Raw genomic sequence first — 17249 nt, 5'->3', positions numbered from 1 at the left:
AGAAGTTTTACAACAAATGTAAAATTACAAAAGAAAAGACATGCGTGTCAAATTTTTAATGCATTCTGGAGCTCAAGGTAAAGAATGAGTGAATTTAAGCGCTTTTTAACTACACGGTCTCGGCTCTACACAGTTTTGCTTGACACAATATGGTACAGCTGTACGGTAAATCCCTGGCTACAATGCACTCATGTGAGGCCATTGATAGATACATATTTTATGACCCCCAAAAGTCCATCAGCTTCTCTCAAAGGTTTATTCTGTTCTTGTCTGTAACATCAACTGTGTATCAACAGGAAAAAGAATGTAAACCTCTCTTTCCCCAATGGGAGCAATACTAAATTTACATACCAATGGGTTGTTGATTGTATCACAGTAGAATATATTGGCTTTGATCTGTACTGTACGTGTCTGCGTGTGAATTTATATGCTTTTAAGTCTTTTGTACAAGAGAGAGAAATGAGTAATTGCTTTATAATCTCTTTATGACCCATGTATATCTTTTTTCCCCTCTTTGTCTTTGCAACCTCACTCTTGTCCTTATTGTTGGCTTATTGTTGTTAATCCAGGCTCCTCGCAGACCACACAGTGTTCTCTAGCGTGATGTCATTGCTGCTTTCAGTCCAGGATCAAGGTGAGGCCTTGCCTCGCTCAGTGCTTCGATCTGCCTTCTATCTCTTGGCAGCAACACAGGATAAGAGTCCTAACCTAGATGAGGTAAATCAGAACACTTTAGTACATGAAATTAATATAATACCCAAGTATTCATATACTCAACAGTTTTGTTTGGTTATTTATAAGAATAATCGAGTTTTGGTCCATTTTAGACTCTCAGTCCAATTGCCAAAGAACTGTAAATTTTGGATCTTGGTATTGTGTTTCAGCCTGTTGTCACTATGCTCTGTCCATTTGCTATATACAGTTTATAATGTCATATATTACACCTTGTAATATTAAGTATCTAGTAAACATATCTGGGATGTGAATGTGAGGTCATTCCTGTGCTGAAATAAATACAGCTGCATGGATTGTATGGAGAGGAGTGCAGTTTGAACCAGTTTGAGTAGAGAACAGTGGAAGCAGAACTAGATTTTGGCTTGAAAAACTACATTTTTACTCCAATATAATTTTTAGAAAAGAAACACTCTGTTATAATGCAGCACAGTATGATCCCAAAGTAACAATTTAAGGTAATGCACAAGCAAAAGATTATCTTGCATGTTCTTTTTTATTGTGAAAAAGTAATAACATACAAAAAAAACTTTGCGTGAATGCTTTGAGTGAATGCTGTACTTGATATGATTTAAAAGCAGCTGTTATATTTCATTTTTTTTCATTTTGTATCCTGTGTGGTCGTTTCTTATGAATTTGCTGCAGGCTTCATTGAACTGCGTCAGCAAGGCACTCTCCTCTTGCCAAAGTTTCTCTTCCCTCTACATTCATGACCGCGCACTCCTCCACTTCATCTGTCGCTACCCAGAATTTACTGAAAAATTTGGATGTCTCGTCTTGGAGCTTTGGTTGAGCAGAACAGTACAGAGCACCGATGCAGACCAAGCTGTGGTACGTGCGTAGAACATATAATTTAGTTATGTCTTGGTCACATTGAATCATTCCTTCGACCATGGTTTATCATATAATACATTTCCGCATCAATTTTAACTCACAAATGTAAATTACACTTGTTTAAAACATGTGCAGGAGATGGAAGAGAGTAGTGGAAGCTGTGTAGACAGGAGGCAGGAACCAGACACAGAAACTGTGGAGCTGCTCAGGCTGATAGAAAAGTACCCAGGTGTAATACTGACACTACTGGTAAGTCTTCATCTGCAGGAGTGTACCTACAGTGACAACAAAATGCCATACAGTAAATGGCATATTTATGGACTAAACCTTAAGTTAAACATCAATATTCATACATCCTGAAACTTGTAACTGTCTTTATGACTACAGGATATGGTTTGCAACAGGGAGGGACCTCTGTCAGGACGTGCACTGGGTGTGCTGGAGGCAGTTTTATCAAGCCAAAAAGGCTACGAAACTGATTTGTGTGTTAGGCTGAGGTTGGCACTCCTTCAGGTACTACAGAGGGTCAGCATGGAGACTGTAGTCCACGACCTTGGAAGAGGACACACTGTACAAGGTATGTGTGAAACCATAAATAAAGGGCTTAGTGTGAAGTGGGTAATTATTTTATCAGAAGAACATGGAGAAATTTTGAAAAATTAAATAGTTTGGATTCACAAGAAATGCTGTGACTCAACATAAACACGTTTTAACCGCTCCCTGCACTTGCAGTGTAGCAATGGGGCGGTATTTGAGTATATTATTTGAAATGAATGTGTCTCATTCAGAGACTATTATATAACCATATATAAAACCCTTAGCTTTGTCATGAGAATACCCAATATCTGGTTTCTGAAACACCCCTCCACATTGTCAAAGCATATTAAGTCTAAGTGAAATATGACAAAGAAATAAAAAAGGCATAATCACACACACGATATAAAACAGTTTCTTCTTATTTAAATCACGCTTGATGAAGCGATCATTTTTTAATAGCTCTGCCTATTCATACTGACCTCTATGAACAATAAATACAAAATCTATTAGAGCCGATGATTTTATTCAGCAACTCCTGGCATTTTTTATTAATGAAAAGAAACCAGTCTCCAAAATGGTGTGATTGTCACAATAAAAAAATTAACTTGACCCAAAAAACATGGCTCAAGGAAGTCTAATTGTACCAAATGCAAATGTGTCCTCGTGTACTTCAATACCACAAGCATTTAAAAATCACTATAAGAATAATGTCTGTCAGCACTTGGTTATGTTTTTTTATTTCAGTTCATTGGAAGAGCAAAACATTTACCGGTACCACAACTCTGTCACTTGTGATTAATTTGCTAGAGAAACTCTTAATTTCATCCCGGAGACCTCCTTTGTCAACACTGATGATGGTAATGGTGTTTTGACTGAAAGGATTAGTGTGCACATCAATCATCCTCTTATGTGCGTCAAAAAGATTTGTTAAAGATTTGTGAGACACTGTTTGTTCTGATCTTTCTATAAACAAGTATATGTGAAATATCCGCAGTATTCTATTAGCTATTTCTGCCAGGCCTGTGTGCTTGACCAGGTTAGTGAACATTGCTGAATTTACATAAACAATGTTTCTGTTCGAGATTCAGAAGTCATTGCCCTACTTAGCCTTTCTGCTCTGCTCAGGACCTTTTGGGATTACAGAGCCCTTATCTGTGCATGTATTACAGTTCAGTGCTCTGTAATTTGCATTAATGTATGCTTCAGTTTAGTCTCTAATGTGGCAGCATCCTCTAGGGGAACCATTTTAATTATATGCGCTACAAAGTTGAAAGAAATATAGAGAAGCATGTCCTGGCTGGCCTAAAACTAATAGAAAGCCATCTCAGCTTCTTGATTTCTCTGTCTTTTTCTCCATCAAAATCTTTAATATTGCTGACCCTTCTCAAATTTTATGTAATGTAGCCTAAGTGTAACACATCTCTCCCTCAGTACTTTCACTCTGACCAAAGTTGTGCGTATATAGTGTCAATAAAATTTATATATCCACCTTCTTTGCTCTGTATCATTTTGTTTGCATCGACATTTTTATTTTTCAGTGGATAAACTCCCTCTGCTGATGAAGTTGCTATGTCTGACCCTGGCCTGTGATCCTCCATCATCTTCATCTTGCTGTAGGATGGACGAAGTGCACTTTAAGCTGCTTTATCATGGTGAGATCAACATATGCAGCATATACAGATTCTATTGCTCTCTCCTCTCCTCTCCTCTCCTCTCCTCTCCTCTCCTCTCCTCTCTCTCCTCTCCTCTCCTCTCCTCTCCTCTCCTCTCCAAAAATGATTATTTTAGAGCATATGTACATGCATGTGCCCACACAATATAGTATTCATTATTTACAGAGCATTACCCTGTTAAAATTGCCGTACATTAGAATAAAAAAAATGTAGAGTAAATTACAGTGAAACAATTAACACCTTAACATAGGCACCTTGGTGTCACAATACATGCCCATGTAACACTCGACCAAGATTTATGCCTTCAATAAAAGCATAAACATGCTGATATGGGCTCCTCTGCTATTGGTTACCTTTCCCCTTAAGTCATTATTAAGAGAAATTGCTTCTCTCTCACTTTGTCTGCGCACAAAGGAAAGATTACATCTGCAGATTGAAATCAAAAAGTCAAGCCTTTACTCAGCATCCCTCCATCCATCCATTCTTCCATCTGTTTTCCACATTATCCTAAAACGTGTCATTCCTTCTTACTCTGCTATGTCCTGGCGTCCTGTTGGTATGTATAGTTTCCATACCCATTTAAAAAAAAATATTTTTACTGTTGGCTCAAATTCTGTTTTTACCACATCAACAAGATGTGACATGCCGATAGAAACCTTTATCTGCCTGTCACGTTGTGTCTCAGTGCATCTGTAAATGAAATGTTTATGTGTTTGAGAGCTCAGCAAAGAAAACACAAGGGAGCCATCATATCTGTTTATATGTGTGCACTAGTGACTAACATCGCAGGGAGGTTGAGTTCCACCAACACAGAGAGCCTGCTCCCTACCTTCAGCTACTTATACTGCTTCCTGAGTCTGTCCTCTGCAGACAGCACTGACAGAGGTAAGAGGCTATTTTTTTTCTTCATCTTTTGCAACATTTCATCTTCACTGACCTTGAAAAGTATGTTACACCACGAAGAGGCAGGAATAAATTAACATAATTGCTGTCATCCCATGTACATAACAAAACAGCAGTAGTGTTTGTAGTTTGGTGTGAGATATTAAACATACAGTTGACATTACAGCTGACAAGTCTAAGCTCATCGGTTTGAGTTGTCACCATAAATATAATATTAATTGCATTTCTGCTATTTATAGGCATAACCACATATTATCATCCCATGTCAAAGCATTGTCAAAAAAGCAAGGTATTGGATTTGATACACAAAGGGAAAAAAACTGTGACAGTAAACTACCTTAATCTTGCAGGTTCAAGAGGCTATACGTAGCCTAGTGTCATTTGGAAAATAGTTTATTACAAGATTTAAAAATAAATCAGTACAGGTCAGCTAGTGTAGAGTTGATTATGCAAACCTTTTAAGCAGGGAGGAGGAATTTCTAGAGTTATTATGCCAGTAGCATTTATTATGGCGCTGCATGCCCCCAGTAACAGTGTTCATCATCATGTGTGATGTGATATAAGTTTCACAGGAACTTTAGCCTCAAGCTAGATGGTGATTTCAACTGATTGAGGATAGTTGCACATTTGCAGTATTGAGTACAATGCCATTTAAGGCTATCGTATACTGGGACATATGCACACCTTTTTGGCACTATTAGAGACTCCACTTGTCATAGAATGTATCGTCTCAGTGTTATTTGGTTCTGTATAGTTATTATTGCTAAAGCCAGCAAGTATCTGTGCGTGATTATCTTGCAATGGTGTCTGCAGTGTGTCAGATCGGATCACCATGCAGTCAACCCCGTTAGATGCTTTTCACACACAAACACACAGACCAAAGTGTGGTGACATCATGTCTTCTCCACCCCAGCTGTCGCCATGCTGCTCTGCAACAATGGACTGATGGACCAGCTCCAGACCCTCCTCGCCTCCTCCTCCTCCCCCACTTCTCCATCAGGCTGTCCTCCTTCTGCGTTGCTCTGCTATAGCCATTTACTCTTGTCCTCCCTTCTCACCTTGCAACACTTTCATTCCACAAAGGTACCCACTAACATTAAGCTCTGCATTTTTTACACTGAACCAAGACAAAAACAAAAAGTATATGATCTGAAGAACAGGCTTGTTTTGGATTTGTCTGGTTCTGATGTTTTAATTCAAAACTGTCCCCCCACACCTTTTGGTCGAGTATCGACTGAATATTTCTTACTTGCAATATGATGTTTGTTCCTAACCTTGTTTTTCTTTGGCTGTCTACTTGTTCTCACTCCCGCTTTTTTTCTCCCATTTAAGGTCCAAAAGTGCATCAATTTGAATTTGGAGACAGCTTTGCAGCGACTGCTTGTTCAAAAGAGAAACACTGACAATGTCCTTTTAGGTAACATATAGAGACCTTTTTTAATTGAAATTTTTCCAATGCATATTACTTATGTAAATCCTGGCAGAAACATCAACAAGTAATAACAAATGTACGGGCTATGTCCTAAAAATGGCCAAAATTATTATGAGTTTTTGTATAGTATTTTAATTCTTTCAGTGTATAATGTGTATTTTGTCAATCTCCTGCATTGCACCGTTATTAAAGGAAAACAAAACACATTAGTCATCATACAGCCCTAGTTGAATGAACATTTCTTATTTAATAGTTTAAACAAAACTAGTATTTAGAAAATGACTGGTTAAAGTGCATGTGTAAATTCTGTTTTAGTGTTGACATAAAACAAATTATACCTGACATAATAATCACAATATTTGCTAATCTGACATGTACATGCAGACTTGCACTAAAATAATGGCTGGTTTTAATTACTTTTTAATCCTCAGCAGAGGTAAACAAACATGCGGTACGCGTTTAACAGGCTTTCATTACATTAAGTGGCCCGCCCCCCACTGCAGCACTCCCAGAGCCCATCCCTGCCACTGCTGTGTCTCTGTCAGCTGGATAAGTGTCCTGTCAGAATTGCTGTGATGTATTTGCTCACTCTCTTTGCTCATTTTTGTTTCTGTTCAACTCTTCACTCCTTCACAGTTCCTTTTTCATCTGTCTCTGCAATCTCTTTTTTTTTTGCCTTTCTACTGCAACTAATTGAATCCTCCTGCCCCTAGAGAGCTTTAATCTCAGTGTGCACCACATATGTGCAACTCAGATGTCTGTTCACTCTTAATTTGACTCACGCTATGTCTTAGCAATCATTTTGGCCATCTCGCTCTCATCACTACTTTGGTGCTGCCCTTTCACCGTACGATCCTGTCTGACACTGCCTTATATATTACAAGTTGATACTCTTTGACTTCTGGCTTTCTTTCCCACACATTTCCATTCATGAGACTTGCTCTTAACCATTTTTGAAAGACTTTGTGGTCATGGTCCTTTAGTTTTTATCGTTTTATTACTTCCTTTCTTTTTTATGCCCATGATTATTAGCAATATCTATTTTCTGCTGTGTCATTGTTAAGAACATTGGATTCCTTTTCTCTTCCCCATTTGAAAAGTAGTTTTAATTTCTTACTAACTTGTATTCTCTTTCTCATTGTCTTTCTAGTGAGCTACCTGAGATTGTTACAGGTTCTACTTGATTTTGACCTGGTAACAGAGGTGGTGTGTTTGGACAGCGGTCCAAGTGTAGTTGGGCCAAAACCCCTGAGTGTAGAAGATGGTTCTCTGTACCCTCTTGGCTCCAGAGGAGCACAGCTCCTCACCACTGCAATCAGCGGACTTCTTCTGCAGGTTATGATCATGTTTGTGTGCCTGTCTTTGTTCCTCTCCATGAAACAGAAACTCTAATATTGATAGATCCCCGAAACGTTAGCTGTTTTTATTTTCCTTCAGCTTACTTTGCTTTTCAGAAATATTGAAAAACAAAGTGATTCTGTTAAATGAATATGGACTAAAAAATAAACCCAAACTACCGTTATGTTATATGTACTATACCACTTAAGATAATGGTCACAGACAGAAGTTAGAGAACACTTACATGTTCTGATTTGTTAGTAAGTAACGTTTGATACCATGTTGCAATTTTAAGGTTTTCGAAATTGGCTGTAATATAACTAATTTTGAATGTCATGTATGCTATGTACAGTATGTATTGACCCCTAAGCATATTACTGCTCAGCATTTCTTGCCATGACATAAAAAGCAAGAATGGTGTAATCAGCAACATGACCTCAATTATTTGTCTGCAGCGTAACTCTGCTATAATACGATTAGGATTCAAATGAATTTAAATCCACTTAAGCCACATTTTGACAACTTTATCATGAAAATAAAGTCATTGTAAATTAATTATTCATAAAAAATGTCATTTAAAAGAATCAGTGCTCAGTATGTATTTAGCAAAACTGCTGGATAGTTGCATCTGTCTCCTAGAAAACAGAGCTTAACACTCAGTATTACTCTTTTAGAAGAAAGTTTTGGGATTGTAGCTAATTATGTAAAGCTTATTTTTATCCTCAACCTGTGTAATTGCTGATATGGTGATTCCTTTCTTCTGCTGCTTTGCTTTCAGTGCCTTTTTTCTGTAGTAGATAACATTAAGGAAATCCTTTAAAGCCTTCAGAGCACAACACTAAAACAGCCTTTTGCAAACATGTCTGAAGTCAATGAGATTTCAATCGATTTAGCAGGTGGCATAATGAAATGTAGTCCTTATCCACAGCAATTTCAGGTGTCTTCAATATGTTATTGCATTTGGCCAGTGGGTGTGTTTAGCAAAACAAGACAACATTGGACAGATGAAGTATGACTTTGTGTCAGCCAAGACAGAGTTATATGTGACGAGGGTGCAAAATAATCTAATGCACTCAACAAAGACAAAAGATATTTGAGTGAACAGACATGAGGAATACTCCTACTTAAATGAGTGCTCTGCAGTGATACAGCATGTTAAGAATTGCCTTTGACAGATAATATATGTGCTTTTGATTTTAATGCTTTATTCTTGTAAGTCCATGTATATTCATAAATTGGTCCCAGCATCACAGCACAGAGATGCACTTAAAAGATAAACTTAAAAAAACCCAGAGGTTTTTTTTTTATCCAGTGAATTACAATGCTTTTTAAGCCACAAATAGCTGACTAGACTAAATACAGTATATCTGCCATGATCGGTTGTAGTACATAGGCTTAATACTTGAATTGCACAAAAAAGTCTTAAAACATTCATTGAAATTATGGTGAGGACTATTTACATAGACAATAATAATAATCGTAATAGAGGACAATGTGTAGAAGAACAAAAATACATGTACCGGTAAAATACATTCTAAAATAGACTCATCGTATTTATAGACACAGTAGCCCAAGGTACACAAACAGACACCTCTGATTATCCAGTCATTGGAGTAGTGCTTCCAGGTTTTCCACATACACTCATATGATTAAAAAACATTGACAGTCACAAAGGACTTAAGGGCACCTTTTTTGCAGCAGGTCAGAGAGTCTTTAGCAACGACAAGTGCAATCACGTGAAGAACACAATCACATAAGTGATGACATCCTTATCTATCACTCTGCTGTCCTTGCCAGCTATCAAATCATGTGTTAACTACAGAAAATATGTCAAAGTAGCTGGAGGATGCTTTTTTGAGGACACTGGTGTATTTGAATTGAGGTTAATGGAAAAACGTTTCAGTTAATGATTGTAACGGCACCGGGGCGATTTTACCACTCATTTGCATGCAAAGAGCAGCCTCTCCAGTGTGCTCTGCTCATGCCATACCTTTAAATAATCTCCTAATAAATTGGGAACAATGCACAGTCAAACACTGTAATTAGCAGGGCTGGGTAATTAGTACTGCTGCAGTTAGCAAAGAGCCACTGAAGCATTTTCCTTAAGATTAAATCACATAAACCTAAAAAGATAGAACATAATCTGGGATGATTGGCTATTTCTCATTATATGGAGTTCATGCTTCAGAGTGCAAGCCTCTGGTGTCACAGCAGTTGTATCTTGTCAGTGTAAAAGGCCATTGCACTAAAATGAGCTTCAGCTTTATGGTTCAGTGCTCTTCAGTCTGCTGTTCAGTAGATACAAGCAACCGTTCCCCACTCCCCGGTTTTGTTGTTTTTTCCCTGTGTTGCTCAGTGACAATATGAGCTCATCTCCTACTCGCCACTATTGTGTGGACTCTCATCTTTCCCATTTCTTGCTTTTTTCCCCCCTCTTTCATTTTAAACTCCGCTTTCATCTTTGACGCATCTTTCCTCTCTCTTACCTTTCTCTGCTTATTCCTTCTTTCATCTTCACTCAGTGTATAATGTCTGTAAAACATATTCACCCCTACGGTGTTTTCCTTTTTTGTTGTTTTTATACATAAAATCAGGGCCAATCTATTTTTTTTTAAAAAGAATTTTCATGTGATTTTGATGTCAAATGTGAAAAGAGATTTTTAAACACTGAATCCATACATGCATATCTCTCTCCCTCTCCCTCTCCCTCTCTCGCTTTCTCCCTTATACAGGATAAAGAAATAAAAATGTGTCTGTGCGTATGTGTGCGTGTGCATGTGCGTGTGTGTGTGTGTGTGTGTGTGTGCGCGTGCATATATTTCTTTCCTTTATTGCAAGACTGGTTGCTCAGACATTGGGTGTGAAGAGCTCTTTTCATGTCCAGCCACAAATTCTCTATTTTATTGAGGTTTATTTCGATCTGGGCTTTGCCTTGGCCACTTCAGAACCTTCACCTTGTTGTCTTTGAGGCTTTTCAGTGTAGCTTTTACCATATGCCTGAGGTTATTGTCTTGCTGGAAAATAAATCCTGTCCCACGTCGTACCTAATGCTACGATCTTCGACTCTTACTGGAGCGCCTTACCACCAAGCGTGAAGCAGCTGGGATTTTGTATTTTGCTGTTCACTGGTGTTTTGATATTCAGTGACTTATATTTTAGTTTATATAATAATGTATAAATGTAAATATCTTGTGCGTAGCGAAACAGTACCAGACATTATGTAAAATTAAGACAGACTCTTATGCGTCTACAAGACAATCAAGTCTGAGGAGAATCCATTGAGTTGATGTGTGATCAGTGATTGACCAGTTGCTGAGAGACCGGTGTAATGTGGTAAAGAGTTGTTACAGCCTACTGCTACACATGTGACATATAGTGAAAAAGACTTCCTCATTTCATCCTTGATGATTGTTTGTTAATATCAATGTGAACTGCTGTAACATTAGACTATTAAAACAATATGCCTGTAGTTATTTGAAGTCAACTTCTCTGACTTCATCCTTTTCTTTTTAGAAACATGAACTGCTGCTAAAAGCCTCAGTCAACTGCCTGAGCTCCCTGCTTGGTTTCCTCCAGAGGAAGTGTCCTTTAGCAGGTACTGCACACTGACATGTATGGCGTGTATGTTACCAGGGGGTTGTGTGCATGGGTGCGCATGTCAGGTTTTTCCCATATTTTCCTTATCTTTAATACTGCTTTACTGACAGTTTACTAACAACTACTTTTAGAATTATAAAGAAATTGAACCACCTTTTTCAGACCTTGTCATCCAATACTTTTCTGTATTTTTGTAACCCCATGGGGTTGTTTTTAGTGTATCTCTTCTCTGTGAAAATTATATGTTAGCAAAGTTTGTGACATGCCAGCCATGGAGTAGATTCCTCCTCTACTGCCTGCTCAACTCAGGAGAGAGCTGCCTCCTGCACCCCACCATTCTCAGAGTCATCACACTTGTGAGTGGTTTTGCATCGGCATACCCAAACACACGGACAGATAACTCCTGTAAGACTTTTCGACACGTTTGTTTACAATAATAAAAAATTTATTTGAAAATCATTAAATGTTAATGTTGAAATAGAGGCTTTTTGCCACATAAGCACTGAGAATAAATTCACACAATGAATCAGGTATCCAAATCTGGTGTGGTAGTTTTTGTTTTTTTTAAAAATGGAGCAACTTGATTTACTCTTTTTATCTACATCTGTCAAGTTTGCCTTCATCTTTATTTGCACCTGCAGTTGAGTATTTGCCTGTGTACGTTAATATCTCTGTGCAGCTTCTACAGTATGGCAGCACAACTTTGTTGTGGGACCCTGACCTGCTCCTGGTGATGGAGGCAGTAGAGAAGAGGGGGCTGAAGGATCTCAGCGACGAAACAGCTCAGGCCCTCAGACAGTTTCTCAGACAGGTATACACACGCGGAACAGTGGACACTTAAAAACATTAAAAATGACCTCATTCTTTCTCTGTTCAATTCACAAAAAGGTCATAATTTAACAGCTTTAGTTTAGTGTCTGTATATGACCCAGTCCAGTTGACAGAGAAAACTACCTTGGATACAATGACCTGGATGATTGAGAATCTACACAGACGTCTGTATATGACATTTTTATGTTATTCCTGACTCAAGAGAATGTGTTGATAGGGAAGGTTTATTTATAAAATACCTGTTTACACAGCAGTGCAGGAGCAAGCTGCAGCGCTATTGTATTCTGGTTCCTCCTTCTCTTTTAAAATGACAGTCGGTTTTGAATGAGTATTTTTGAAATTTAGCGAGGCCAGTTGTCTTCAAGAGGTGCTGTAGGTCAGAAGGAAATTTTTAGATTCCCATAGGACATATATCGATGTATGTTGTTATGTCTTTAACAATATATACAAAAGAAAACATACAATTATGTGAGAAATAAACATTACTAGCTATAGAGTAAATGTTTAAATTTAGCAATAATTGTATTAATTAATACACATGTACAAATATACACAACCCTGATAGTGTTTGATTGTGTGGTTCACCTCAGATATATAATGTGATTAAATGACTTATAGCAGTATAGTTTTTTTTCAAAGATAGCAAGCACACAAAAATTAGAAGTTTCCATCCATAGTCATGCATAAAAATGTATTCTGCAAGCTGTTGAATTTACACCTTAACCCACTGTGCAGAAAAAGAAAGGTTGCCAAGGACACGTACTGAATAAGAAATGTTTGTAGAAAATGTAAACCCACAATTAAGAAGCTGAGTTGAGGAGAAGAATCACAGAAAACAGCATTGCACTGCTCTGACGATCAGAGCGCACGCTTGTCAGACAGCTTCTATTACATGAAGAGTCACATTAAAAATATATGCCTGCTGTGCAAACTGTTTTTAAATTGATGTATTCTCTGTGTACATTTTGTTTTGACACAAGTCCAACATGATGAACTGTGTCTTTTCAGCCTTATTGCAGCATTGAGCCCATTTTGGTTGATGCAAACAACTATATCACTTTAATACCTCTAAATGGGCATTAGATGTGGGTCCAAACTCATTTTGAGTAAAATAGTTCACAATTTAGGCAGTGGCACTCATTGACATTTACAATGCAGGAAATGCCAGAGAACCGTAGACTCTCTTCTTCTTTCAGGCATATTCACAGCATCCAATCCAATCCCATGGTAAAACCCTGAAAAACCTCTTGAAACGTGCTGTTTGGAGAAATGAATGAAAGCTTAACAAAGGGATCTCAACCCATAGACCATAAAAAAACAACTACAAATAGAGAAATAAAATTGCAATGTAGGTTTATCATTCAGTTTCACTCAGACCAGTTAGACCTCGTCAGAAATTACGTATGCCAACCATCATTATTGTCATAGTGATTGGTCTAAAATACAGGCATGAGTGGATTTTTATTGAGGAATATGTGGGTTCATCTCACCAGTATAACACAATTCTCCAACCTGCATGTTAGTAGAGGATACATGATTTCAATAGTGTATATTTATGTATGCAAGACTGTATCGAAGTCAGTGCAGCATTGGTTTCCTTCCCTTTAATCTCCAGCACACATTCACAGTGGAACACGTGATGAGAGAGTCTCCATGGGTTTTGTTGAGTTGCCTGTGAAGTAAGTGGAAATTTTGCTATTTATTCAAGACCAGAGCCCATAACCACTGCCACCACAATCCTAATGCCACTACCAGCAGTTGAGTTTTGACGCAGCTGTCATCTGTGGTTTTGTAGGAAGCTACTCACATTCTGTCAGCAGATGCACATCTTTTGCAGCTTAAAGCTCCTTTTACACCAAGTGATTGCAAACATTTTGCTAAGTGACTAAAAAGGAAGTATTTTTTTCCTGCCTGATGTCCTTGTTCTGCTTGTTAGGGCACACAGTAGGCTGCGGCTCTGCCAGACGTATAAATAGGAGAGGAAAACAAAATCACACAAATCTACCACTTCCAAAACACCTGATGAATTCAAAGTATTTCTGCTGTGCCTCCATCTTAGTGCATTTTTGTTAAGGTCATGATACCCCACCAGTCTTGTATCTACGAGCTTGGGACATTGGGACAGCACATACACAGTCCTCTCCTCCACTGTGCTGGTTTCACTCTGGAACCTGCTATGCTCTCTTCTGCTGGAGGTGCCAAGATGTCACGGCATGTTGCGCTTGAATTTAAAAAACAAGATCGATACAGCTTATTATTATTTGTGTTTATTTTTTCAGCTGGTTCATTATTGGCTTCTCTAAAGATCTTTTTTGGGGGGAATTTTTGGAGCTGATGTCGAAAGAATAATTAATGGCTTGGGGGACTCCTGTGGCAGCTGACAGGAACCAGCAGGCCAAGTGTGCGGCAGCTCAGGGGGTGGTGGAAGTATAAACTCGGGTCTTGGAGAAGTTCAGGGAGCCTATGGAGGAAGACTACCAGTCCCCTTAAAGAAATTCTGGCAAGACATCCAGCACCTCAGGAGTGGGAAGAGCCGGCCATCAGCAGGAGGGTCCCCCTACATGAGCCTGGTCCTGCTCAAGGTTTCTTCCTGTTAAAGGGGAGTTTTTCCTTGCCACTGTTGCTTGTTGGGGGTCAGGCCCTGGGATTCTGGAAAGCCCCTAGAAACAATTTTGATTGTAAAAGACACTATATAAATAAAGATTGATTTGGTTTGATTTGAATAAAATTGTTTACATTGGAACTGGGGACCGGTTAACCTTAACTGGTAAAATGGTCAGGCAGTGAAAGAAAGCAACAAATACTCTTTGGAACCATGCAGGAAGTGTATAAGCCTGTGACCTGGGGCCATCATCAAATCTACAAAGGGCGTGTATGCACAAAAACATTGTCTGTGCACTTCTCCGCGCTCACATTCAGATTTATCAGGAGAGAAGTGACCGTGGAACTGTGCGGTGCTCCTCGCCAACTTCCTGGCTGGCGTACGCACATTTCTAATGCTTTCGAGCCATTGCCAACGTTTAGAGCTGATGCTACGAAACTCTTGGTAACCTCAAAAAGGGCATTCCTGAGAGTGATGTGCACATTAGCAATAAACAGATGAACAATTAAGACAACCAGGTCTTTGCGATTACATGAGTGGATACAAAAGTACAGTATGTGTGAAGTGGTGCAGAAAACACTATTAATAACAATGGTGCTATTGGAAGATTTGAATGCAAAGCTGTGTGCAGAGAAATTGTTTTGGCTTAGGCTCAAGACTCGCTCATCAGCCACTTTAGATAGAACTGTCTGGGCATCTCCCTCAAAGACGTTGAGCACCCCGAATATAATCCTGGGTTAGGGTTATTATTTGTCAGTGGTTAAAATGGGTGACTTGTTGTTTTTTGCTGCTTATACTACAGATGCCACAACAAGCCCCATACTGCCTCTGTGTTTCAAGTATTTATGCCATTAAGCACGTGCATAAGGTGTTAAAGGGAATTGATTTCCCCTGTATTCACTTCTAATAATCCATGTTAGTGATGTGACTAATTCCCTAACGGAAGCTGGTTTCACTCCTCTTCCTTTTCTTATTAATACCAGAGGGCAGCGTGCCAAAAAGATTTTTTTTTTGTGCCTCGACATTATTGATGAGTATCTCCAACTCATAATCTGTAAAGTTCCTCTTCTTGCCTTTGCGACTCATGGCTTGTTTTTGCTATCGGATCATGCAGAGAGGGGAATTCCACCCTGATTGTACTAATTTGCATATTCATTTAAGGGCGTGGAGAGGGAGGAGAAGGCACTCAAACATGTCCACTCAATTCCACGCTGATTGGGATGTATAAAGCAAATGTGTTTGGATTCAGGCGTACGTTCATACATTTTTTGTGTGTATGTTGGTTTCTGGATTTGAGCATGTGTGAGGTTTCAGGATGAAATCCACAAAAATCTTTGTACATGAGACCCCCGGTCTTTGTCAACCAGAAAAAGCAGAAAAAGGATAAATTAAGCTCAATGTCACTCTTTAGTTTTCCTGTTTCTTGAGGTTAAAACATGCACCCATTGCACCCGCATCATTAGCCAGACCTACACTGGAGTAGACGATGACCATTAACTTTGTTGGAACCCAGACCCAAAACCACATGAGACTCTGTTGTGAGAAAACTGCTGTGCAAAGGTAGAGTTTGAGGTATAGAGCAAATCATTCTCCAGAAATAGAAAAGTGGTAGACTCATGCTGCAATGATAAGAGTGCAAGCTGTTTTACCAAGCACGATGGAATGGTTCATTTTAAGATATCCTATTGTTTGTTTTAACATCCCTCAAGTCTTGTTTGTCTGTCAGCATGCTTCATTTCTTTACTACTCTTATAGTCTATTAGAATGTGTTACAATTTTACACTAGTAAAGATCTCCCAGTCTTTAGTCTATCAGAAAAACTACAAAATTTAAATATTGAGCCAAAAACAGCAATATTGCAATGGGGATGGAAAAATAAATCAAAAACCAGTCTTCAATAAATAGCCTAACATACATACACACACACACACACATACATACATACATACATAAACACAACAATTCACTGACTTTCCTCTGTTATTTTTCCTGAACTATTTTTGAAGACAACATTTCTATCTAACATAATAACCATACGTACCGGTAATAAAAATACATAACATGCTTAACTCAGTAATGCAATATTAAATGTGCCAATTTACTGCTTACTAACCTTATTCAGGTTGCATAAGGTCTGTATATATTTTATTTTCTTCACATTTTTGTTAACATTAGTAACCCTATTTTTCTCGTCTAGCACTTACGAAGGATATCTTTGTGCAGTTCCAAACTGGTGCTTGAGAGATTTTGTATTAATTTGGTGTGTAAGAGTTGTTACCGTAGATGCTAATGTTATTGTAGAATTTTAAACATTGTGTCTTATTTAACATAAATACCAGCAGTTTATCAGTGAATCTACTAATGTTAATTCATTACCTGATTTGGTTCAATCTCTTTTTTGAAAAATTTCTACTCTTGTCCTTCACTTCCCATTCCTTAAAATAACCGTCCTCTGGAGTCACATCTCAGACAATTTCCTAATAAAAATTGCCCCAGCTTCAGTGCAGAACTCATTTGCTGCACACCAAGAGCCGGTGATTTAAGTTTCTGTGTTAGCAGACTCAGCAATGTGCTGATTATTTGCTCTCTATAATGTTATTAGAATTAATTTTTCATTGGCTTTTTACTATAAATTTCTACGTGTTACGCTTCTTTTATCGAGTCTTTCCTGTTTCTCCATGAGTGTTGCGCAAAACTGAAATGAATGTGTTCATTGAAAATTATTTTGAGTTTTCTAGTGGGTGTTAAGTCCTGCGCACATAAAACATGA

The 17249-nt window shown here is 38.3% G+C and overlaps 1 protein-coding gene across 4 annotated transcripts in view; it reads left to right on the top strand.

Annotated features, from left to right (window-relative positions):
* The window catches only part of LOC130514333 (meiosis inhibitor protein 1), a 46272-nt gene that overhangs the window by 27632 nt on the left and 1391 nt on the right, over nt 1–17249 (top strand). For all 4 annotated transcript variants that reach the window (XM_057013852.1, XM_057013853.1, XM_057013855.1 and 1 more), the window contains 12 exons: nt 570–717; nt 1378–1563; nt 1702–1815; nt 1954–2143; nt 3642–3755; nt 4551–4661; nt 5593–5762; nt 6012–6096; nt 7262–7446; nt 10963–11044; nt 11296–11402; nt 11726–11857. In XM_057013852.1, the coding sequence (XP_056869832.1) occupies nt 570–717; nt 1378–1563; nt 1702–1815; nt 1954–2143; nt 3642–3755; nt 4551–4661; nt 5593–5762; nt 6012–6096; nt 7262–7446; nt 10963–11044; nt 11296–11402; nt 11726–11857 (1624 nt within the window). The remainder of the gene's footprint in view (nt 1–569; nt 718–1377; nt 1564–1701; nt 1816–1953; nt 2144–3641; nt 3756–4550; nt 4662–5592; nt 5763–6011; nt 6097–7261; nt 7447–10962; nt 11045–11295; nt 11403–11725; nt 11858–17249) is intronic.

This window comes from Takifugu flavidus, chromosome 18 (genome assembly GCF_003711565.1).
Source record: "Takifugu flavidus isolate HTHZ2018 chromosome 18, ASM371156v2, whole genome shotgun sequence".
In the NCBI taxonomy this organism is placed as follows: domain Eukaryota; kingdom Metazoa; phylum Chordata; class Actinopteri; order Tetraodontiformes; family Tetraodontidae; genus Takifugu; species Takifugu flavidus.
The sequence above is the reverse complement of the archived record's forward strand: the minus strand, read 5'-3'. Positions and strand labels throughout refer to the sequence as shown.